The sequence below is a fragment of the Aythya fuligula genome, chromosome 1, assembly GCF_009819795.1.
Source record: "Aythya fuligula isolate bAytFul2 chromosome 1, bAytFul2.pri, whole genome shotgun sequence".
NCBI classification, from domain to species: Eukaryota; Metazoa; Chordata; class Aves; order Anseriformes; family Anatidae; genus Aythya; species Aythya fuligula.
In genome coordinates, this window is record NC_045559.1 from 80,244,151 (window position 1) to 80,268,676 (window position 24,526).

Consider the following 24,526-nt stretch of genomic DNA (forward strand, 5'->3'; position numbering starts at 1 on the left):
CAGTGGATGTAAATGTCAGTACCTAAAGGTATGGTGCTACATGGACAACTATTCCAAAGATGTCAAATAGCAGACTAGTATGCTGACCAAAATATCTTATGAATTTTCTCAAGAGCGGTTAGGCACACCAAGGAGTGAGAGAATGTCCTACAATAGGTAACATGAATCACTACCTCCTGAAAGCTCTCCAGGTTCCCAAGTGGGGTGTGGACGCTGCAGAAGACTGCTCAGATGGTTAGAGAGGATTTGTCAATGAACAACAGAACAAGGTCCTAGGCTCTGACAAAGACTTCTTCTAAGCTTGCAAGATAAAAATAAAAAGTTGACAGGAGATGAATCAGATCAATTTTTCCTTCAGCTACTAATCCAGAGCATTCCACCTTAATGCAGTTCTAGCAATGCCTTCATTTGAAAATGAAAATCTTAATGTTCTCCTGCTGTTTTCATGTATCACTATTTACATCACTTTTTAACAGCCCAAACAAAAACACAACATCCAAATGACGTTGGCCAGGCTGCAAAATCGGGGAGAATCACATCCTTACTTCACAAAAAGATGCTGCAAAATCCAGCTTTTTCAGGAGAATGTTAACTAATTCCTGTAACACAGATATAGCCAGGATTAAGCTATGCTCATGCACGCTTCCAGGAACAGAAATACCATGGGACTTGAAACATCCTCCTAAACATTGGCAGCACAGGCTGGGGCAGTCACTGTTCATGGTCTCTGAGACTGGGTCAGTCCCACAAGTGCCCTGGCAGCAATGAGCTCTCTAGTCACACTCTGTGGCACATCCTGGGGGAGTGTTTGATTGTCAGAGGTTGAGTGACAGGAGTAAGCTGAAGTTCCTCCCTCCGGTAGTTTTATTTCTGTTTTAATCAGTATTTCTTTCATCTTGGACATGATTGTTTTATGGGAATGAAAAGATGAGTATTTAACATAATTTGGGACCCATTACATTAGTCCAGATCTGCTTCATGGTGGTGTTGTGACACCCTAATTCCCAAGGTCATCTTTTTCCTTAGATACTCTCTGATATTCTCTGTCCCAAGAGAATGTTTTCTTTGAAAAGAAGCATCAAGATCACTGGAGAGAAGATCCCAGGTGCAGTGACAGTGACCAATACAGTGTATGAATTACCCAACCTCTCTTAACCAGCTGAGCCCTCAGTTTCTACCAGGCCTTGCTCAAATCCAGTTTTTATAACCTTATTGGCATGACAGGAGAATAAAGGTGACAACCTTTAAGCATAGGCTAACATTTCACATATGAACCAGTTATACCATATTCAGCAAGTGTGCTATTTCTTTCGTGAATGGCACTGACACAAACATGCAAGCATCGTGGCAGGTAAGAGGCATACAAGGATCATTGATATGCCTTTTTCCTAGGAAAAGCATGAGAGGGGGAGTGGGAGAGGTCTGGTTGGTCAGATACAACTCCATAGTGGTTTTCTACTTCAGCCAGCAGAGAACATCATAACCTAAAGAGTAAAACATGCACTACATTTGAAGCTAAAATTCAAGGCTGAAAACTGCAACTACTTTGAATTTCAGTGGGTAGTCTAAGCTTTTAGCAGATCTTTGTCTAGCTGGAGTCACAGCACCATTATGCTATACAGAGGGGATTTGTTTTAGTCCTGGTAGTGTTTATAAGCACAGAAGCTTTGCTAAGTGTAGGCTCTGTGTTTACATGGTGCAGGATGAATTACTGTCTCTGATAGACCTCAGTACAAACAGCAAAACCTCAAACCGTGGCTCTACCTTTAACACAGTGGGGAAGAAAATATCCTGTTGGGCCTAATAAATTTTGTTCCTGTGAGTTTCAGTGTTACAGTTCTTGACTTTGGTGCTTAAAGCAACTTTCTCGCCCACTCCATGTGCAGCCTACAGACGCCATGACAAAAGCTGAAGGATGCTTCTTGTCAGCATTGGCACAACTCTGGGTCTGGTTGGGATGGAATTAATTTTCTTCAGAGTAGCTTGTATGGTGCTGTATTTTAGATTTGTGACCAAAACAGTGCTGATAACACATCCATGTTTTAGCTATTCCTAAACAGTATTTATACAGTGTCAAGGATTTCTCTTTCTCACTGTCCCCCCATTGAACAGATTGGAGGTATGCAAGAGGTTGGGAGGGGACACAATCAGGCAGGTGACCTGAATTAACCACAGAGATATTCCATAATATGTAACATCATGCTCAGCAAAAAACAGGGGGAGGAGGGGTTTTAGGTCAGTTAGACATCTTCTGCTTGGGAACTGTCTGGGTATCCATCTACCCATGGGAAGTGGAGAGTGATTAACTTTGCATCTCGTTTTGTTTTCTCTTTCTTCCACTTCTTCACTTATTAAATAATTTTTATCTCAACCCACAAGTTTTTCATGCTTTTACTCTTCCCCCGATCCACTGGAGGTGGAGATGGAAAAGTGAGGGACCAACTGTGTGGTGCTTAGCTGCCTACCAGGGTTAACCTATAACAAGTACTTTGGCTCCATCCTGGCTAGCAGTACCGGCACAAACCAACATTTGTGATGCCACAGTGGAACAGGCATGCTCCAGTGCCCAGCTTGGCCTGGCCCCACAGCCTGGAAGGATGAGTGAGGTGGGGGAAGCTATGCGATTCTCACCATTGCCTTGTGTCCTGGAGTGGCTGTGCTATGAGCAGACAGCACCTGCTGGGCTTGCCCGCTCCCAGCAGGGCTTTTTCTGTCAGCATACAAATATCCATAAGGATACGCCCAGAGAGGTTGTGCAGTCTGCCTCCTTGGAGATATTCAAAAACTGTCTGGTCATGATCCTGGGCAGACAGCTTTCGGTGGCCCTAGGGTTTGACCAGATGACCTCCTGAGGTCTCATCTAACCTCAGGTATTCTGTGATACCATGATTCTGTGAAGCCCAAATCTACTGCCATTGCAGGCCTGCCCCTCAGTGAATTCTGCATTTCCTTGTCCCTGTGGGGGGCACAGGGCAGGCCCAGGAATGGTGGCCAGGCCCAGCCACCAGCCTAGACCACAGGGCTCATCACAGTGGTGAGGAGGGTGCAAGGTCCAGATAGGAAGTCCATCCACAGGTCAGGGTCAGGACCAAGTCCTGACGGCTGGGCAGGGAAAAAATAGTGGTGAGAAGTTCTGACAAAGCTGCCCCAGCTGGACAGGCCCTTTATTTACAAGCACACATATGGGGAGAAATACTACAGTCACCTGTTTTGGACCAAACTTGTGGTTTTCAATGCATCTTTATTGATTGGCTGATTTAGCTCAAGTAATATGAACTTTATTTTACAAGAATCTGCAGCTAACCAACTCAAAAAGAAATTACCATCATTACCTTGTACAATATTGGACTAGCACGCAAAAACAGAAGTAAATGCCACAATCCAGTTAAAAGAAACGTAAAATAACTAAATTAAAGTGTAAACTCTAAATGCAGCAAACAGCTGAGATTAGTCCCATACTTATCACTTATAAACCCATCAATGAGAGGGTAGAGGTCTGAACAATTTTAAAAAAACACCTCAGATTCCAATTAATTTCTCTCAAGTGTGCCTAAGCACAGGTTAGTTTCAGACAATACACAACCCTGTGCTTAGCAGCACATGTGAGTGAGTGGGACAGTGGCAGAGAGATGTACACCATCTGCCCCCATCTTGTCTCTCACCCTAAAAAACCTTCTGGGTCTGTTCCCTGCTTCAGAACATTCAGAACTTCCTAAAACAACAGACTGATGTAGATTTGCACCCAAACGATGTGAAAAGAGTTTGACCATTGGAAGAATGTGGGCCAGTAAGAGAGGACTGAACACTGCAGGCAGAAACTGTTTATCTGAGCTGGCAGTAGGTACAACTCATCCAGACGCATTTATTCCAGATGAACACATGATGGAACAGCAAACCTCAACTTCAGAATGAAAAACTAGATAGAAACCCACCTACTTCATCTTTTGTTCCCCCATTTTCAGTCTGTCCATTCTGACTACCCTGCCTAGATCCTTTGCACTTCCTCCCTTCTCTGCCATTCATCTGCTACTTTCCACAACACACAGTCAGTGACTCTCCTGCCCTACCATACTGCCTCCTGGACCTTCACACAGTTCTGTCAGTGACTCCCGCTCCACACTCACAGCCTGCTTTTCTGCCATGTACAACTCAGTGGAACAAGTCAGAAAAGCCTGAAATCTGATTTCCTGTTTCCCATAATCCGAGAAGCACTCATCTTGATCTCTCATTTCTGAGGAACAGAGACCTGGGATTTAACTTCTTCATGTATATATAGTAAACACTCTCAATTTATTTTGGACTCTGCCTGTCTTCTTCATCTATCTTGTTTTTTCCTCCATCCTGGTCCCTCCCCTAAATCTAGGAATGTTTACAGTAATTCAGGTCCAGTTCTCTGACTTTAGATAAAACCCCAGAACCTTCCTGAAAGTCAGCTCACTCTGCAAACCCCAGCCCCTCATCAGAGTTATGGCAGTTATGGGAAAATCTGCTGTTTGTGCCACCAGGAAGAAACTGCTTTGGCATGACAGCATAAGGCTTACACTGGACAGAATCTATCTGGTACCTTTCTAAGAACAACACTGGCTTAAAGTAATTAAATACAAAATCTACAGAGAATCTTTTCCCCTTCATGTCTAAAAGCACCTCTCTTGTGTCAGAGTGGCACTGTTGTCCAATCACAAAAAGCCAGCAAAAGACACACGGGAGGAACTGATTTCTTCTGCTTGTGCAAGTGGTGCAAGATCTGTACAGGGATGAGACATGGAAGGGAAGGCTAAGCCCAAAGGACTTCTGCTATCTTCAAATCTGCAGAAGACTGGTACAAGGACAACACTGATGGCTAATTTTCTGTGTTCACCAATAACAAGACCATTAGTAATTAATCACCCTAATGCATTGCAAGGGAGAATAGTTAGATAGCAAGAAAAGCTCTCTCACTTGTAGGTTAGCTGGGAACTGGTACAAGCTATCTAAGCAGCCTCCAGGATCCACCTACATGAATTTCACTAAGAACAAGTTGGAAGAACAGTCATGTTTGGTATACTCAGCCCTGTCTCAGAGCTGGAGTGGGCTAGTTGTTCTCATGAGGTCCTTTCTAGCCCTATGCTTGTAAGTTTAGCAGTTGGCTTCCCTGAAAAGAACAAAAGGTTTTTTTTTTTTTTTTTTTTTTTGTCCAGCACTTGCAATTAAAGCAATAAAGGAAAAAAAAAATCCTTCCTTTTCCCCCCATCCTCTCAATCTTTATGTCTCACAGCTGAGGAGTTCTCAACCCTCAAGAATTATCTTTTCTAAAACTGCTGAAGTGACAGAAAATGCAGTAGTCTCGTAATGCTTCACAGGTAGCATCTGGTGTGAGGACTGTCAGCAGAAGACAGCCTTGTATGGGCAGGATGAAATATTTCACAGCTTGCTGAATGCTCATAGGAGTGTGGTCTGTGCCATGGGTAAGGTGTGACACGGTCAGTGTACGATACATGTTCCAGGCATGCCTTCCTCATCCAATGAAAGGGTTACACACAAATGGCCATTTCCGTCCTGTGCAGTCACTCTCCAGGAGCTCCACTGGCTTGTCTAGCAGCCTCCAGTCCTGGCTAACAGCTTCCAGCTGTGGCAACAGAAGAACTACAAACAGTGGAGTCTCCCCACTCCTCAACCCAGCACTCCTTCCCAGCATATCAGTTCACCCTTTCATTCACTGTACCCTTAACCTCCCTCCCCTCAATTAAAAAATGATGGTTATAATTAATGCATGGAAGGTGATAGCATTTGTGCATGTATTTCACTTCCAGTTCTCTTCCCCTCTTCTCAAGCATTGTCCTTCCTCCTCTCCAACACCCCTCCCCCCCCAATCAGTTCCATCAGTCCATCTCGCCTGCATGCCTGGGGGGCTGACGCTCACTTGCCATAGACGCTCTCATCACTGTAGGCCACATAGAGAAAATAGTCCTCCTCGTGGTTATCCTGCAAGGGAAGAAAGGGAGGAAGTAACAAACCATAGCCCTGTAACTCACTACATGTGAAAAAGCCCACCAGGAGATCACTGTAACAAGAAGAAGGGCTAATCCACTACATCAGAATGTGTGGAGCAATGCTCCCTGGCCACGGCTCTACCTCTACATGCAGACATGTCACATTTCTGGACACACCGGATTTACTAGAAAAGCCACAGCCAGAGCGTCCTGAAAACACACAACAGGAACAGCCCTAACTGTTGCAGACTGTGCACTGGTATGGCCTTAAGGTCAGGGGGAGTGACTTGGAGAGCTTTAACATGTCAAAAATAATCTCTGCATACTTTGGTGTTTGATAAATGTGGTTATATTCATCATTTTTCAGAACACCTTGACAAGTGGCTGTCCTGTTTTATATATGGACAGTAAAACAGATGTTAATTGATTCCATAGACATAAAAAGTCTGCAGGATGCCAGAGACAGAGTCCAGATCTCAGCTCTGGACAGTTAGACATACTTTTATCCTACATGTCCAGATCTGGGTGTGCTAATCTTATATCATCTTCATTAGTTTATATACACATTGTCCAGTCATTGTCAGACACAGTGCCTGGTCAAATAAGGCTTCCAGCACCAAATTGGAGCTTTCATATTAAAAAACACCAGCACAGTCAATGGAGAAATCAAGGAGAAATCAGCTAAGATTGGCTAAGAGGAAATTTTTTTTGTATAAACAGGAAAGGTAGTGCATATGTTCTGTTTCCTGCTCCTGACACTTGTGCATCTGAAATATGGGTAAATGGTTTGTTTCAATAGCTTGTTAAAGTAGTATGACCAAAGATATAACTGCTGGGAAAACTATTCACCACCTGATATAACAACACTTTTAACTAGCAAACAATTAATTACAATTACTAGGCTCCCTGGACTCCTCCTTATAACTGCAGAACATCATTTTCCTGAAGAGATGAAGGAATATAGCCCAGGCCAAGGGCTTCCACGTTCAGGGATCTGTGGCCGAGCTGCATCTGCTGTCAGCTGAGTGGTGCACAGTTGTACTATAGCAAGGATATGTGTTCTTCTGGACACTCCAACAAAAGGAGAAAGAGATGGGCTAGGCTTACCTCATACAGCTGGCCCATGGTAGCACTGGTGGGGGGGATGGTATTATTGACAAAGAAGAACAGTGCATCCTCTGGCCTCAGGTGGATTCGCTTTCGGATTAAGAAGTAGAACTGCCCAACTAAAGAGGAACAGAGGAGAACATCTTAGATGCAGAAAGACCTTCCTTTTTAATTTATTTTTTATTTTTTTAAATTTGTTGTTTTATTTTATCCTAAACATGGTTGTTTTCTTTTGGGAAAGAAGCTGTGGAAATCAAACACTATATATAAAAAATAGTGGAAAAGGGACAACGTGGAAAAGCAAGTAGGAACTTCATGACTGTAACCACATTAGCAGCCATCCTGTTCAGTGCTGGCAAGTTCTCTATGTCATCTTAGGCCATTACATCCTCTATATCCACACCTCACCTATTATGGTAGGAAATGCTCTACTGCAGGGATTGGTGAAAAGACATTTAACTTGCTTAACCTTTGAATCCTATACATCAATAACACCTTGGAGAATATTGCCAGAGTGTAAATATATTTATAATTCCTGAAAATAAATTCCTTATTTGCTTTAGCTATTTTCCACAAAAAAAAAAAAAAAAAGTATTCTGCAGTCAATTTTATCCTGTAAGGAAAAAAAAAAAGAGCTGTTCCTTTAACTCATTCATGTTCTGAAATGAAAACAAAAATATACTAAATGGTCATGACCACTCAGAAAAGGAACTTTGTGTCCATGACTCCAACCATTGGTGGTGGAAAACTATGACACTCTTTCAATAACTTGTCTTTTCCTGCCACAAGGATACAGCCTCTGGCAACCTGAGCTGCAGCTAAGTCATCATTGATTGATACTTATGCTACTGCCTATGACACACAATTCAGTCATTTTCATCATAGCTAGAAGTCAGCAGTGACACGTGCATATTAGTTAAGTCACTGGCACACCTCAGACATCTCAGACAATCCTGCATGCTGATAATCCAGACTCTAAAACACGTAAATATAATGAGTATAGCTAATTAAACTGGGGTAATGATAAGATGCTTAGCTCAGCCTGCCTAGATATTTTTAGGTGATGATAGTATGAATAAAAAGCACTTCTAAAACCTTCTCACTGAAAATCAGGAAGAAAGGAGGTAGACTTTATTACCTGTGAGGTCAGAAGGTACAAGATACTTCCTTTTGTCTAGGTCGGGTACTCTGGCTTTTGGTGCTTTTTCTACAATTACCTGGTGAGACAGAAAGCAAGAGACAAGCCATGGCTATCATAAAAGGAAATGGATGAAAAAAGCATCAGTGTAAAGAGATATTACCCTTTTAGAGAGCTGGTGCCAGTGGTGCTGGCCTTTAAAAATTTCTTTAATCTATAACAAATAGACAACATTACACAACAGACAGCTGAGAAGAAGACTGCAAATCACTGACAATGGCTGTGCTGGGAACCTGGGATGTAGCAGTAAGCACAATGTGTGCTTACAAAAAAAAAAAAAAAAAAAAAAAAAAAAAAGAGATTGGAATAGGCTTAAAAATAAACTGCAATAACCAAAAAAAAAAAAACAACCAGGTCACCTTGAAGGTCCCAATGCAGGTTAATTTTGTATGAAGGAACTAGCAGGAGGCCAATACATGAACACAAGTAAATTGAACTGTTTCCAGGTTACATTTCTAAACTGCCTGGCACAAAATCAGCCCTAGTCCCAGTAGTCCCATATCCTACTTTCCAAGCTCACCCATACTGAATGCTCTAGAATGAAGTACAGAATTAAAGAGAAACTGCGGCTTACTGTGGAAGGTTGTGGGTTTTTTTTTTGGGGGGGGAGAGGAGAGGGAGCTGTTAATCCCCAATTCTTCATGTAGTTAACTTCTACCCTGAAATTCATCTCTCTTATTAAGATAATTAAGATTATTTCCCTACTTGATACAGTTATGTACATTTCCTTATTCATATAAATAAATAATAAATACAAAACTGGGTACCATCTGGATCTACTGAGACCTTTGACACAAAATACTAATCCTTATTATATGACATAGAAAAGCATAAGTTCAGCAGCTTTAAGGTCAAAGAGCAAAGAGATCTTCTGCTACATAAAAATATCTGTTACAAGAGCTAGGCAAAATGTTTACTTCTGAAGTGGGAAGAATTCCAAAGTGACTTGACTTTCTTCCATGAAAAGGCTCGGAAGCCTTTCCAGAGTTTGGAGGTATGTTTGCATGGAAACACTACGCATGTATGGAAAGGAAGTGCAGACACTGCTAGGGTTTTTTTGTACATATTTCTGAACAAGTAGAGATACATTAGATGATTCAATCTATATGGTTTGCTGTTCTGCAGAAGCCATTTTGACCATCTAAACAAGAAGTTGAATTTCCTAAATTTTCTAAGCTTTTTCATTCCACTATACCCCATAATTTAACATAATCCATATGAGACACTGTGGGACTAATTTCTAAGGCCTCCTGCTCCCATAGCCCTTTGGCAACCAAAATCAGCAGGTATGTCTGCTGTACAATAGCTGAACTGCTGTGGACTAAGACTTCTTTAGAACCAAAATGGTGTCACATCAGCAAGACACTGTCAGAGAAAAAAACACAGTGATTAGCTTGGTGTATTAGCCTGGAAAAAGTGCCATGCCAGCCAAACTCTCCTCCAGAGATGCAAGTGAATATCTGCAAAGCATGTCACATAGAAGGGATGCTGGCTTGGACTTCTCTTCACTGTGCTCCATCTGGATGCTGCCAACTAAAAAACCCTGAAAATTCTATGTTTGTTTCTGAAATAGCAGTAATCTCTGCTAGTTCAAGAACTTTAAGCACCTCAGTTAGTACAAGGCAATTGAGCTCCTTTAAGTTTGTGGTAAGAGATGTATTTCCATACAAGATGCAATTGATAAGTATTGTGAAGGGTAGCCAGTTCCACAGCCTTGCTGCACAGGTACAGGCTGAGCAGCAACAGCACTTTGCCTGTTTTCTTACACTCAGATCCTACAGGGCAATATCTAATACAATAAATTGCAGCGGAGAAAAAATTTGAGTTCTTGCCTCTGATTTCAAGAAGAGACAAGTGGAACTTCTAGGCAGTAGCAGTGATATGACCACATTGACTCAAAAGGATGGCATGTAATTCAGTAATGTAGCTAGATAATAAGGAAAAAATGGGGGTACCTCAAGTTATGCCATGCATGAGGATGAGGTGAAAGTGCTGGGGCTTCTAAACCACTAAGAAGGATTCAAATCAAATCACCGCTGAGCTTGAGAGAGGTCTCTCTCTTGTGAAGAGCAGGTAAAGACTGGATGTGTTTTGATAGACTACCAACTGTAGTCAATGTGCCTAATAACCCAAATATCTCTTCTGAAGGTTTCTTCACACACACTGACAAACCTACAAAGAAAATCCAAACGGCAGATACAGATTATCTCCATATCTGTTGTTGCTGGGTGATGACTGTGGAAATGCGGGACTGTGCCAACATGTGCAAAATGCTGAGACATATCAGGGCACTGCAGTGTAAGCAGCCAAAGGGCCATCATCTTCAAGGATCATGCTGTTGAGAAGGGCAGAGATGGAAGTGATGCAAAGAACGTTGTCTGCTGCATTCATTTGTTCCATGGGCAGCTCTGACAACAACCTTCCCCTAGCAATCCACATCTGGGCCTCTCCATGAGGTGTTTGCACTCCTCCTCAGCTCCTTAACTTAGCTCACCTTACTATTTTGGTCCTGACTTTCTCCATAAAGCTCTGCAGATGGCCCTCTGTATTGATCTTACCTCTTGCCAGACAGTATCTGGTCCTAGGCTCCCCACACAGCTCCTCCAGACACATCTATCATGATCTCCTGCATAATCTGCCATGCTGATCCTCAGTTTACAGTTTGTCTTACTCCTGACCTGCAGAGCCCTCTGTGGTCCTTGTCTCAAAAAACAGAACAGCATATACTTAATCACTGACCTGATGCATGATTAACCTGCCATGCTATGCCAGCGTCCCCCAAAACAGATGGGCAAATTGCACCCAAATTCTGACTTCCAAAAACTTCTGAAAAAATAGTCATGGGCCATTCCCAAGATGAAAAGTGATCTTGACCTCTGGTATAACTGCTCCCCCTTGCCCTTAGACTTACAGGGAAGTCTCACTTCGCTTGCACACTGTACCCCTGGGCAGTAAATCTAGGACAGACCTCTCCAGTGGGGATGGAGAGAAAGAACATTTGCAAAACGTTTATTAAAAGAGGACCAAAAAAAAATAAATAATAATATCACAACTAATCTTGCTATTTTTGTTTTGCAATTATTAGTAGTAATTATAAAGCCAGGAGTTTTCCACCAGCATTCCAAAGAGACCTATGGACCAGTTTAGCTAGAAGATGACCTTGTTTTCCAAGTGACCTTTTTTCCACAGCTTATTAAAGAGGAGGGCAGAAAGACTAAGAAGGACCATTTACTATCATTTTTTTTCTCACCTGTAAAGGAAAAGGACAGAGCAAAACCACACTGAAGTGCCAAGCCAAACGCCAGAAAATAAAAATAAAAGCAAAGCACCTGCTGACACGGGTGTACATCTTGTTTTCTGCATCTCGCTCATTGTTCTCCTCCATTTTCAGAGCGAGTGGCAAGCTCCTTCCCCACCCCCAGCCCCACGCACACAGCCTGCCATAAAAAGATGAAGGGCGATCTCGCTGCCCAGCCACTGCGGATGCCTGAAAAAAGGGAGTACGGCACCCCAGCACCCCCGCCCACCCTCACGGCCCCCGACATACGATAACCTAACAGCTATCGGTCCGCGATAAAGGGAAACGCGGTCTGGAATTAATGTCGGAACATCGCTGTAGCCGTCATCTTTACTAATCCCGTTTTTTTTTTTTTTTTTTTTTTATATCCATTTTTTCCCCTTAAAAAAGCACAGCGGCGGGCGGGGGGGATGGCGAGGGCTGCAGGGCGAGCCCGGCACACTCACGGGGACTCTGTCGGGGTATTTCTTCCGGATTTTCTCCCCTTCTTTTTTCCTGTACTCGAACGGGTGGTCCTCCTTGTACTGGAACTTCATGCTGCGGCGCTGCCGGGCTCCGCGGTGCCCTCCCGACGGCTGCTGCGCTCTCGGCGAGCCCCCAGAAACGCCCCCGGCACCGCAGCCCCGAACCGAACCGAGGCGAGCCGAGGCGAGCCGATCCGTGCTGCGGGAGGAGCCGCGGCCGGCAAATGGGGCGCTGTGACGCTACTGGGAGGCACCCCGTCGTCCCCGCCCCCCCACTCGTGTTACCTTCCCCTCCCCTTGACCCACGCGTGTACCCCGCTTCCGACGTGCGGGGTGGCGGCTCGCTCCGTCTACGTTCGTTTATCGCGGGTTTTGTCTTCGGAATGAAAATAAAATAAAATAAAATAAAATAAAATAAAATAAAATAAAATAAAATAAAATAAAATAAAATAAAATAAAATAAAATAAAATAAAATAAAATAAAATAAAATAAAAATAAATAATAAAATATGGTTGAGCAACCCTGGCGTGACTCAGGGTTGTATGGGCACACACTGCACCGTGGCCGAGGCCCGGTGTCCCCACGTCATGCTGGGGTGCCTCTGCTGGCCTAAACCTGGGGAGGTCGAGCTACCCTCCTGCCCCCCGCCTGTTCTTCACTGCTTTAGGTTCTTTAGGCTGTGGGATGTAAAATGAAGAAAAAAGGGGCGGTGCTTTTTCATGGCCGTCCCTGTGGTTGTTGGCTCTGGATTCTTCTGTTTATGTTTTGTTCTCTCTCTCTGTTAAAAAACAGGGAGCAGAAAGTGTGTCACGTAACGCGCCAGACCAGATGCGCATTACAGACAGCAGATAGTAAAGGGAACTGGCTGCAAACAAGCCTGAACTGCCAGCCAATTTTAGCCCAGTTACTCAGCTGATGCATTCTTGGAATATCTATTTTTTTTTTTTCTAGCAGTGACTAGGCTCACAATTACTTACTGACCAGCAAAAGACACAGTATTAATGAATGGATCAGCACTGTCAAATCAGCACAAAAAACTGAATGCTATTACCTTGGGCACAATGGGTGAGAGTGCATCAAATAATTATTTCATTGCATGCCTTATCCGGAGAAGCAGAACTTTTCCAAGGATGATATTTCAAGGGTGATATTTCATTTGTGCAGTGGTTTTGGTTGCAGCAATATGTGCTGAGTGGGGCAGCAGGCTGCCTTGGATGCCATAAGGCAAACCTCTAAGGCCACAGCAGTGACAGAGGTGAGAGATCCCAGGTTTCCCATATCTGATTCAACCCCATGTCAGTGCATTGGCAAGCAAGAGTAGAAAAAGACACACTTGCCATTTTGCAGGACTCTGCGTCTAGTGTGGTTAGAATGGAAAAAATCCAGATTTGAGTGGAGTCAGCTTGAAATCTGAAGAAGTTGAAGAGCAAGCTGGATGTCCCTTAATGATGTCCTGTAAGGGTGCTCCTAAGGTGTGCTCCTTGGTGGTAAAAACAGGATCAGAGGAACATAAAGCCCTGGTATTTTTCTAAAAGTACTCATACAAATCCTTTAGGCTGCTCCAAGAAACTCATAATTCAGGCATTACTGGTGGCTTTATCCCGTACACTGATATGCACACCTGATTTGCCTGCAGGGTGGGGCTCAGGCTGACAACAGAGTTTAGGACATGCCTATTACAAATCCCCACAGCAGACTCACAGTGTGAGCTTGTGCCCTCTGCCTTGTAAAGAGTCATTTCACGTACTGCCTGCCACCCACTTTTGCACTCTAGAGCCCATCGTTTCTTGAACTTGGAGGTCTTTTGGTGGCACTCTCTCTACAAGCCCAGGTACACCGTGATCTCTCACACTGCACAAAGGAGATATATGGATGAAACATATTTACTTAGATGCATATATACTGATGGTGGCAGTTCCCAGAAAATCTGGTCTGCCATGGGAATACAAATGGGTATGAGTTAGAAATCTCACCTACACTTACAAATTAAGCAAGTACTGTTGGGCCTGACACCTTAAAATGCCTTTATAGTGAGAGGTGATGAATAGGCAAGTTAGGGGTGTGTTTTTTCTCACCTGAATCGTGACATCTACTCTTGGAGGGATGAAGTGTGTTCCATAAGAACTCTGGCAGACGTTTCAGTGCCTATAGGGTTACTACTCAGCACAGGGCTCTGTGGCCTCCTGCACATTGCAAGGACCAGCTCCAACAGGCATGTGCCAGGCTCTCTTAAGGACAGAGCAACCAACAGTGGGAATGGCATAGATGAGTGTGTTTCAGTCTTTAATAGTTCACATAAATGATGTTAGTACAGGAAGCATCATCAGCTTGTTTCTGTCTGTGCTTAGACACGTGGACATTTCCCCATGGTTGCAGGTAGTGTCAGAGGATCTCAGAAGGGTGAGTCAGAAGCAAGGCATCATTTTTGTTTAGACCTGGAGAAAATGCTGGTTTTGTGGCATAGTTCTTTTCACCCATGTTTGGCCTCCTTTTTGCTTCCTAATTGCCTGCACCATAGCAGTTGCTAAGTTTACAGATCTGTTGAGAAGTAGCTGCCTTTCCTCAAGAGAAGATTTTTTATTGTTTCACCCAGGCTATCAGCCCACTGTAGCTGTTTTACAGACTGATCTCAAACTCCTGTTAATCACTGTTTCCAACTCCAGGATTATATATATATATACATATATATATATACACGGATATATATGTATACATATATGTATATATATATATATATACATGTAGCTCAGGATACTGAGCAAACATCTAGGTTGAAATTCCGTTACAAATAGGAGAAAAGTTTTGGGGTTCTTCCCTGGTCTGATGCAAAGACATGGGCCATGAGAGCATTGCTAGGTGACCTGTCCTCCCCCAACAAATCCCATGTGAGGATTACAAATCCCCTTACTGAACTTTTTCTGTCCTGATGATGCAGCCCTGAATATGCAGCCACAACGCTTGCTCCTCCCACTTTCTGCTTCCTCCCCAACAGGCACTGAATTCCCAGCCTCTCCGCCGGCTCAGTAAAAACAATAACGTCACTGGCACAACGGCAGGCAGGAAGATGATACATGCAGAAGCAGTAACAAACAGCTAGGCATCTGACTTAGAGTTCTTATTAAAATGTCAGCCCATGGGCATGTGACAAACCCCACATTCTGGATCCATGTGCTAGAGGGTGGAACTGGAAATGAGGTTGGTTATTTTTCCTACACTGAACTCCAAGCACAAAGTGGTTCCCAGAGTGGCCAAACAATGAGCGCTTTCTTAACTTTGAGTGTCAGAAGAACTCTGAGCATGTAGTGTATTGCTGTGTCTGCAGATCAAGCAGGCAGAGCTTCACTTTAAAAGAGATTCCCCAAGTACTGCCAGTGCTGTAGCCATAGAAACAGGAGATAAAAATATTTACTCAGAATGCAGGGGCAGGGGGCTGCAGCCCGTGCTGTGCTACACAGAGCTCCTGGGGCAATGCTAGGATCTCTACAGTATTCGTCTGTAAGGTGTATCTACATAACTGGCCAAAATTCCATGACTTGAACATAAAATTATCCCTGTTATTTGCCTTACGTTTTTTGAAGGTGTCATCATAGGTGGATATCTCTTGAGCCAACCCTGGAGCTGCTGTTTACTTATATCAGCCACCTGAAACTCAGGATTCCCATGGATATCTCTTTCATTAGTACCTCCACTTGGGTCCTTATTCCATTTGCAGCTCCACAGGAATATTTTTTTTTAAATATTTTATTTTATTTTATTTTATTTTATTTTATTTTATTTTATTTTATTTTATTTTATTTTATTTTATTCTCTAGTATGCTTCACGCATATCAAAGCCTGTCTTGTCAGAAAACTTCTACTTTGTAGGCTGAATCTCAACCAAAGAAGGCATACCTGAAGTCACTTGCAATTCTGCTCTGCTGTCTGTCCATGGGCAGTTCCCCAATCCTTGCCTGACGTGTCTGTTGTATCTGCTGTGACCTGTCACCAGTTTATGCTGAATTTATAGCAGCCACAAAAACATTATGTGCATGTTGGTTCTGGGTAAGGGCACAGGGTTAGTCACTCCCAGCAAACAATGATTAACGGTGTAGATCTTTTCCTTCTAGGAAACATCTCAATATTGTCTATGCTGAAGTCTCATCTCACTACTTAATTTTCTAAATTTTCTACAATTTCTTAATTTTCTACAGTTTCCTCAATTTTCTACAGTTTCTAAAAAGCTGCTCAAACAAAGCCTAAGATTATGTTATGAAAAACAGAACCTTTTTATTTATTTTCCAGGTATGTCCTTCTTTATTTGGGGACAGTTCATGTCCTTATTAATTTTAAATGAGGGGAAAACTGTTGCTACTTGATTTTTTTTTTTAATATTGCATAAAAGTAGTAGTTCTTAATGTTCAATAGTACTTAATGTTTATACTTCATTTTCATTCCGAAAGCATAAAAGATCCCAGAAAGCTTATTAGCCATTATAAAACAACACAGAAGATATATTCAAAAACCAGGCTCTACAGTGAGATGTAACCACCTACAACGGAGAACAAAACAGCCAAATAACTGCAAATAGCAGTACCAAGTAGTAGCTTAGCTCTGTAAATAAGCATACTATACTTTTATGGGGTGTGGTTCTGCTTTACTTATTTATTTATTTTTTCTCCCCACAAAGTACACGTGGTCTTTATTGATTAAGTCCTCATTTTTAGATTGTTTCTGGAAGAGAGAACTTTGCCAATTCATAGCAGACCTAAGAACAAGAGTAAATTGTCTCCAGTCAATGACACCTAATTTTTGCTATTAGATACTATCTCGTATCATTACCTAGAGTCTGTAGATCTGTTACTATTTTATCTATCTATCTATCTATTTATTAATCTGGTTGTTTCATGTCCTGTAGGCTCTGAGTATCTGATTCATTGCTAGAGTTATAAATATTTTCTCTGAAATTGCTCATCTGAAATCACTTTAGTAGGAAACTATCCCTTAACAAGTGAAGTTATGTCTATCATTATTGTCACATTATTTGATCTCTTGCCAGCAAAAAAGCCTTGAGGTGTCTGCTCTCCTATGTTACAATTAAGTGTGAGACATGCGAAGAAGAATGTGAGCAGATGGAAAAGTGCAGGAGAGTTAGACTATACTGGCTCTGTTCAGGGGAAATAAATTAGCAGGTAATACCCAGCTCTGGGTACAAGTGACATGTAACTTTTTCCTTGAAACGGAGAAAAAGGAGATAGTAAAGGTTATGTGCTGTGGAGGAAGGGGAAATCAAGAATTTTAAATCTTCCCTTTTTATTGCACATCTTATCAAAATTACAGTGTAATTATTATTTAAAATTCTTAAAAACTGTTAATTCCTGTTCTACTAGTCATGGGAGGAATTCCAGCAGCAGGATTGATGTCCTGTGGAGCACGTCTGCCATCTCATGTTAAATGCACGCACAGCTCAGCTCTCAGCCGCCTGTGTTCACAGGCAGGAAGAAAGGGGTGGAGGCAGTGGGGGAATGGTATGTTCCAAGTGGAAACGATTGTGAAGACTTCCAGGAAATTTCTGGTCTTGATAGTGCTTGACACATGTTCAGCCAATTCAAATGTCTCTGTTTGCTTCAGGCTTTGACTGTATAGTAAACAAGAGCCTTCCAGGAAATGCTCTGCAGCTTGCTGGAGAAGTCAGTCTTAAACTGGACTTCAGAGACCAGCTGATGAAATAGGTCACACTATTAGGTGTTTCACAAACAGTTACTCTTATTTCAAATGTGTCGTAGAGCAGGAAAGACATAACCTTATATGTCATTTATTTTATTCTAGATTATCATTCATTAATGGTACAATTAGCTAACAACTATGTAATTCAGGAAAAAGTTCATGATCTAGGAAATCGAGACCCTCTTTCAATTCTCTTATTGGATATAAAATTTCTGTGACTGGGCAAGGTCTAGGACATCATCAAAGATGTTTTGGTTTTTCAGTTCTGCTTTATGTTGTCCCTGAAGGTATCTTAGCAACCTTCTCTAAATTCCTTTCTAAAGTTTTCCATGGTTTTAATTTCAACAGCAGTTATGTTCCTAAACACATTTGGCAACCTGGTTCTTTCTCTTAACTACAAAATGATCACGTTTCTGTATTTCACAGGAATATTGTGAAGATCAACATTATTATAGCAGGAAGGGCTGTGCAGGCACTTCAAACAGATGTGAAGTCAATGACCTGTGCGTTCATATCAACATCAACACACACATGCAGTTAATTCATGACTGCTTATTATTTGATATTGGATGTTTCTTATTCTTTAATGTTTTTGGTTGTTGAACCTGGGATAGAGAAAATACCAATGTAATTCTGCTGCCACCCTGTCATGATTCCCTAGTCCAAGGAACATTTAGAGATAGTCCATAACTATGCTCATCCAAACAGTTTGATGAATATTTCTGGATGATTCAACACCTCTATGTGGATCAGGAAAGACTTGCATATTATCTCTATCTGAGAAATGGCTTAAATCTTTTAGATGATCTTATTTAGCTTGATTTGCTTCTGACTACAACAGTAGGAATAACTGATATATGATATAATATGAAGCTAAATGAATTATGATTGAATTTTATTTCAGCAGTAGTGTTCCTGCACCTCCCATTGTTTGATATGTTATCACAGGTTTATGTTATCATAGGTTTAATTCAAATGCCAGAGCTTGTGACTGCTATTTCAGAATTGCTATACATCCTATTCAGGACCAGACAGTGCGCACTGTATAAATCATTTAGGGAACTGCACTGCACATGCTACTAGTGTATCCTATCATTTTCTTACATGCATATTGTATTCCTACACAGGTCTTTTTTATTAAAAAAAAAAATGCTGTGAATTGTTGGTACTTTTCTATAGTTTGGTTTTATTACTGCATAGTAAGTCCTTTTCACATTTTTGTTTTTCCTGGTATGAAAAGCTCTGCCATCTCCAGGAATCTTAGGCTGGAGGCAAGTACAATGAGGTAGCATCTGCCATCTCCCTGTAGGTCTCCAGCACCAGCGTGCAAAGTATCTCAGCACCTTGATCCTGCTACCTCTTTGATTGTACATGCAAAATGCGATTCTAATGACATCTGTGTGTAATAAATGGACCTGGGGAATGCCAATGGGTGATTATCTCAAGGAGGTATCAAAAGGAACCATCAAAATATGCTGGATCTTGAACTGTTTGGAACTTTAGTATCTTTTTTTTTTGCCTTTGTCATTAGACTAAGGAGTTTAATCTGGTAATCCTAGTCCTGCCCAGAAGAACTAGCCTCTGAATGAAATCATTCTCTATTTTACTGTCATTCACTAAACACAAGCACTAGCGTCCTGGGAGGGCTGGCAGGGCATCCTTGACCTCAGCAGATGTTTGCAGTTTTGCTTTGGGCACAGGATCCACATCTGTCACTTTCTGTCCGGCCTTGGCAACTGTGAACCTGCTCATGCGTAGAGCTTCCTCGTAGACTGGAGGGGTGTCGGATGCTGAGAGAGGTGATGTTCCCTGCACAGTGTTATGGGAGTGTGCCACTGCTAGTATTCTCCTGGCAGCAGGTCCAAACACCGAATGGAGAGCTGGAAGGGAGGACACAAATCCATTTGCCTCATCCTGAAAGTACCACACAATTAGAGCACAGTGCACAGGCTTTTCTGTCCCCATAGCCTAAATATTTTCCTTTCCTACCCTTTCATCCTGCCCTAAAGGGAAGAATGAAGCCCCCTTAGCAATATCCCATAATTGCTCCTTCATCAAATGGCACCAAGGCCCCTGTAGCTGCCCTTAGTTCACCCAAGCACGTCTTACAACCAATTCACCATCTGACCATATTTGCTACATGAGGCTTTTTGAGCACCTTAATTTATAGTATTTACAGATGCCACTTTCCCAGCATCCTGCCTGGGATTTCCCTCTGTCAGCCCATTGGGGGACCTTGAGATGCCCCACCCTGGGCTTTTCACAGTACATTCCTTCACAGTAGGTTGTACAGAGGTCCCCAGCCTCTGTCAAAGCTAACTCACAGGTAATGGTATTCTGGAGGGTGCTGTCATGATCAAAAGCAATGACGGTGACCTCGTAGGGCTGAGGACCAGATTCGTCCCCTCCTTGATGGCAATGAAAACAGCATCTCATGCAGACAGAAACCAGGCCACACAGAAGAAGCAGTCCACCAATCACAACCACCAGCCTGGAAGGGGAGAGAAAACAGAATCTGAGCAGAAAAAATCTTGTTTAGAGAGGGCATATTAAGATCTCTCCCTGCTTAAAGCAGGGCTAATATCAAAGCTAGACACAATTATTTGGGGCTTTGTCCAGCAGAGTTTGGACTGTCTGTGGCGATGGAGATCCCATCCTTTCAGGCACCCATTCCAGTGCAGCATCATCCTTAGGGTAAACATTTTTTATTCTATCTGACCTTCTACCTAATTTTCTGTATGATCAGAACTTCCCTGGATGCAGCTTGGCCCATGGTCTTGAATCTTTAAGTTGTGCAACTTTGAGAAAACTCTGTCTCTGTCTTCTTTTCAGATACACTTCAGCTTGTAGAAATCTGCAGTTAGGTCCCTTCCTCCCTGCCTCTTAGCCTCCTCCAGTCTGGACAGACCTAGTCCTTTCAGCCCCTCCTCACACATTGTGTCCCCTGATTATTTTGTTGGCTTTCCAGGAGCCTTGCTCCAGTTTATCAATTTTTCTTTTGTACTGGGGGAGCAAAGCTGGACTAAATAATCCAGAAGTGTCCTCATGGAGAGGAAAATCATACCTCTCAATCTGCTGGCTACAATCTTACTTATGCAGCCTTGTAGATGTCTGACAACTGCTGCCCTTTTTAATCCCATCCTTAATTACTAAGGAAATGGACTGAAATTAGTAAAAAGATGAGCCTTTTAAAAGGCATACAGTGACATGAAGGCTTTATTAATATTGTGCTTGCAACTATACATGGAATAAAAAGGAGGCCTGTGGTGGCAAGTCAATGTTTGCCAAAGACAATGCAATGTCTAGGGGTTGGCTTGCTACTGCTGCTGAACATTAGAAGGTGTAAAGGGAATGCAGGGGGTAGCATCACCCTTTAGTGAGTTACAAGACCACATTTAATCCCACCATTTGCTACTGGAATTGTCCAGTGATACAGATCTTTAAAGTAATCATATGTCATCTTACCAGATATACCACAGATGGACCCACTCTGTACCTGAACAGCTGAGAAAAAGAGATACAAAAAGTAGTTAGACATAGAACAACAAATAAATGGAAAGATCCCCACTGTATCCTCTTCCAGCTTCCCTCACACTCCTGTGTTACACTGCAGCTTGTAAATGACAGAAAATATGAGAAAAACACAGTATTTCATGTAGGAGGCAGTTGCCCAACCTCATCGATCTTGTCAGATGAGTTTCCCTTCTGTTTTGCTTTATCTCTTAGTTGTTCCCCTGATATTTGTGCCTGACCAATTTGGTTTGCAAACCTTAGGAACTGCATCATGTTATAATTTCTCAACTTTCTTTCTTTTTTTCACAATTCAGTTTGACCAATGCTATGTTTTACTTTTTTTTTTTTTTTTCTTCTGACTTTCTCATTGATTTTTTTCTGTCCCTGTGAGTACATTTTAGATACTGTGTTGTATGTTCCTTTAGTTTCAGTCAGTTGAACTGTCTGTACATTTTTAAAGATTTAGTCAAAACAGAATCCTAGTAGGACATTTTCCACATTTGTTTTAGAATGGAACAGAATGGAATGGAACGGAATGGAACGGAACAAAACAGAACAGAACAGGATAGAATAGAATTCACTGCAATAGTTCAGTTGGAAGGCATCTTCAAAGGTCATTGTGTCTAACTGCCCTCTTCAGGGCTAAACAAAAGTTTAAGCATATTAATAAGGTCATTGTCCAAATGGTTCTTGAACACTGACTGTCACGGGGCATCAAACAGCTCTCTAGGAAGTATGCTCCAGTATTTGACCACCATCATGGTAACGAAAATTTTCCAGATATCCAGCCTGAACCTCTCCTGGCACAGCTTTGTGCCATTCCTGTATGCCCTTCACTTGTCTTGTTTTCTGTTATTCTTACAAATAACACCACCATTCAGCAAAGAAATATATTTTAAAAACAAGTTTTTAAGGAAAGGTTAATTACAAATGCATAATCTCAGCTAATCAAAATTACACCAGAACACTATTAATCGTTAGAGTTATCTAAATAGGGATCAGAAACAGTACTGCACGATGAATATGTTGAATAGGTAGCAACCAATGCACTTAAACTTCAAAGCAATGGGCATTTTATGTAAGTTTTCAGTAGTCAAAATGAAAGTAAGCTTTTCTGGAAAATGTCTGTCACCATGTTATTAACACTGATGTCCACTACTAACTTTGACCTTCACAGTTTTCTTAAAAGAGTGCAAGATCTCCAAATACTCACAATTCAGCATTGAGACACCCTTCCTCGCCCCTCACTTGGGGGAACTAGAAGGAGAAAAACAAATAAGATATGCAACATTTGTTTCTGTCACCATAGACAGTTACCTGTCTGAATTTCCTATGGAAAGGTCTCGCTGTTATCTTCAAAAATTTCCCTGTATATTCTGCTGTAGACTTAAAGTTACTGTGATGGCAACTTCACCATTTCGCATCTTAACTTCACATAGTCAATAAAATCCTATTTAACATTGTTTCCAGCACAGACTCCAACTTCCCTTTGCACTCACCACAAGTTTCCCTTTTCCCTTATATGTAGCTATGCCATACTACAGATGTAAATCCTTCTCCATGCTCAAATATTGGGAGTGTATATATATGGGGAATACATATTACACTCACATCAATTTGAATTTGTCTCTGTCTCTCCAGCACTCCTACCCTTCTCATTCTTCTGTCTTGGGTAACCTGACCTCTGCGTTATCATCCCTGGAATAACAGCAATTATTCTTCTCTTCTGCATTTGATATGCCCAATTATTTCTAGTATAACAGAAATTCCTGTTATTATCAATTGCTAACAGCTGTCCAGCTTTCCAAGGTAACTCCACAACTAAGTAGAGACCATATGAAAAGGGACTGAACTTGGTGTGACTTACCCATAAGAAACACCCTAAAACAAAGCAGATCATGACAAGGCTATGCATCCTGAAGGGGTGCTTCTGTGGCCTCTTGCTGGCTCAAGCTACTCGATGACTTTTCTTCTTGTTAGATTCTGTTCATCCTCACCTATTCACTGATTAGAATAAAGAGCACACTCCTCGTATGTTGAATCCAGTCTCTTCCCACTCTACCTCTTTCAATCTGCCTCTGGGTCTGTCCTTTGTCTCTACTTCTCGGGCTTTTGTTTTTACTCTTCTGTTCTCTGTCACCGACAACTCCTGTTTGGTTCTGCCTGTCACCTTTCGTTATTTTCTTGATGTGCTTCTTCCTCTCTTTTGAAGGGTTCTCTGAAACCTTCCAGTCAGATCAGGAGAAAAGCGGTACTTAGGAGTTCTTACTTTAGACGTTGAACTAGTTCAATGAAGGGCATCAAGAGATCTCTGCAGATCTGAACCTTCTCTTCTGTGAGCAGAAAGGGTCTGAGTTTGTTCATTACAAGTTATTCCTCTCCCCGCCCCTACCCTGAGGGGAGTGGGTTGAAGGTCATGTTATTGACCTGTTTAAATGTGTATCAGATTCTTCTCCCTCCTCCAGTACTTTTTCTGCCCCTTACCAATTCAGATTCAACCTATTGACTTTATCCATGTGATCAATGTCTAGAGTGTGTTACAACTGGGAAGTTCCTGCTAGGTGAAAGAGCTTGCAATATAATAAATAATTGTGCACATATATGTGCATATACTATGCCTCCTGGATCTTCCACTTTAAGGCTCTGCCATTATGCCTGTTACCTGGTAGTCTCCTGCTATGTCAGTCCTGCAACTATCAGTCTGCTTACTTCTCTCTCACAGGTCCCACTCTTGAATGTCCTGCATGGCCAGCCAAATTTCCCCAAATACTTTGCATCATAGGGGATACATGTTAATTCTCCTATCTGCATACAATAAGTCCTGCAATTAGTTAAATTAGAAGGTTCCATTTGACAACCTGTTAATGTTCTTTACTTTGTAGAGCTGCTTTGGATTTCTGTTACTGCTTATGACTAGTCAGAATATGATTACTTGCGTAAAATTGTGTTCATGTTCTCTTTCTCTTTTGAATAGCTAAAACAGAAAAAAATGTTCAGTAATAATGTTACTATTTGTGTTTGGGAACCACCTGGGACTGGTGTATAAGTATATGTTAAGGGCAGGATAGCAACTAGAGAGACTTGTTGTTCCATGTTGCAATCACATTAAGCTGGTGAATCATTAGCCTTGGTGATGCATTTTAGAGTTGCAGAGCGGAACCAATTAATTCATGAACATAATGCACAGTTACAAGGCAGGCTAAAAAACATTTACCGTGCTCCAATTATAAAAGTAGTGGTGCAGTGTAAACATTCCTTAGCATCATTCTCTGT

At 41.9% G+C, this 24,526-nt stretch overlaps 2 protein-coding genes across 2 annotated transcripts; both read right to left on the reverse strand.

The window, feature by feature from the left end:
- Positions 1-3,208: 3,208 nt before the first annotated feature.
- GABARAPL1 (GABA type A receptor associated protein like 1) lies at positions 3,209-12,253 on the reverse strand. The gene is made up of 5 exons (XM_032188209.1): positions 12,019-12,253; positions 8,215-8,293; positions 7,077-7,195; positions 5,900-5,961; positions 3,209-5,605 (listed from the first exon to the last, which is right to left on the reverse strand). Exons 1-5 carry the CDS (start codon positions 12,106-12,108, stop codon positions 5,572-5,574), a joined length of 384 nt encoding a protein of 127 aa, XP_032044100.1. The 5' UTR covers positions 12,109-12,253; the 3' UTR covers positions 3,209-5,571.
- Positions 12,254-19,369: 7,116 nt separating this feature from the next.
- Positions 19,370-23,168, reverse strand: TMEM52B (transmembrane protein 52B). The gene is made up of 5 exons (XM_032187955.1): positions 23,121-23,168; positions 22,467-22,510; positions 21,206-21,244; positions 20,065-20,231; positions 19,370-19,620 (listed from the first exon to the last, which is right to left on the reverse strand). The coding sequence occupies exons 1-5, from the start codon at positions 23,166-23,168 to the stop codon at positions 19,370-19,372; spliced, it is 549 nt and encodes a 182-aa protein (XP_032043846.1).
- Between the last annotated feature and the right edge of the window lie 1,358 nt (positions 23,169-24,526).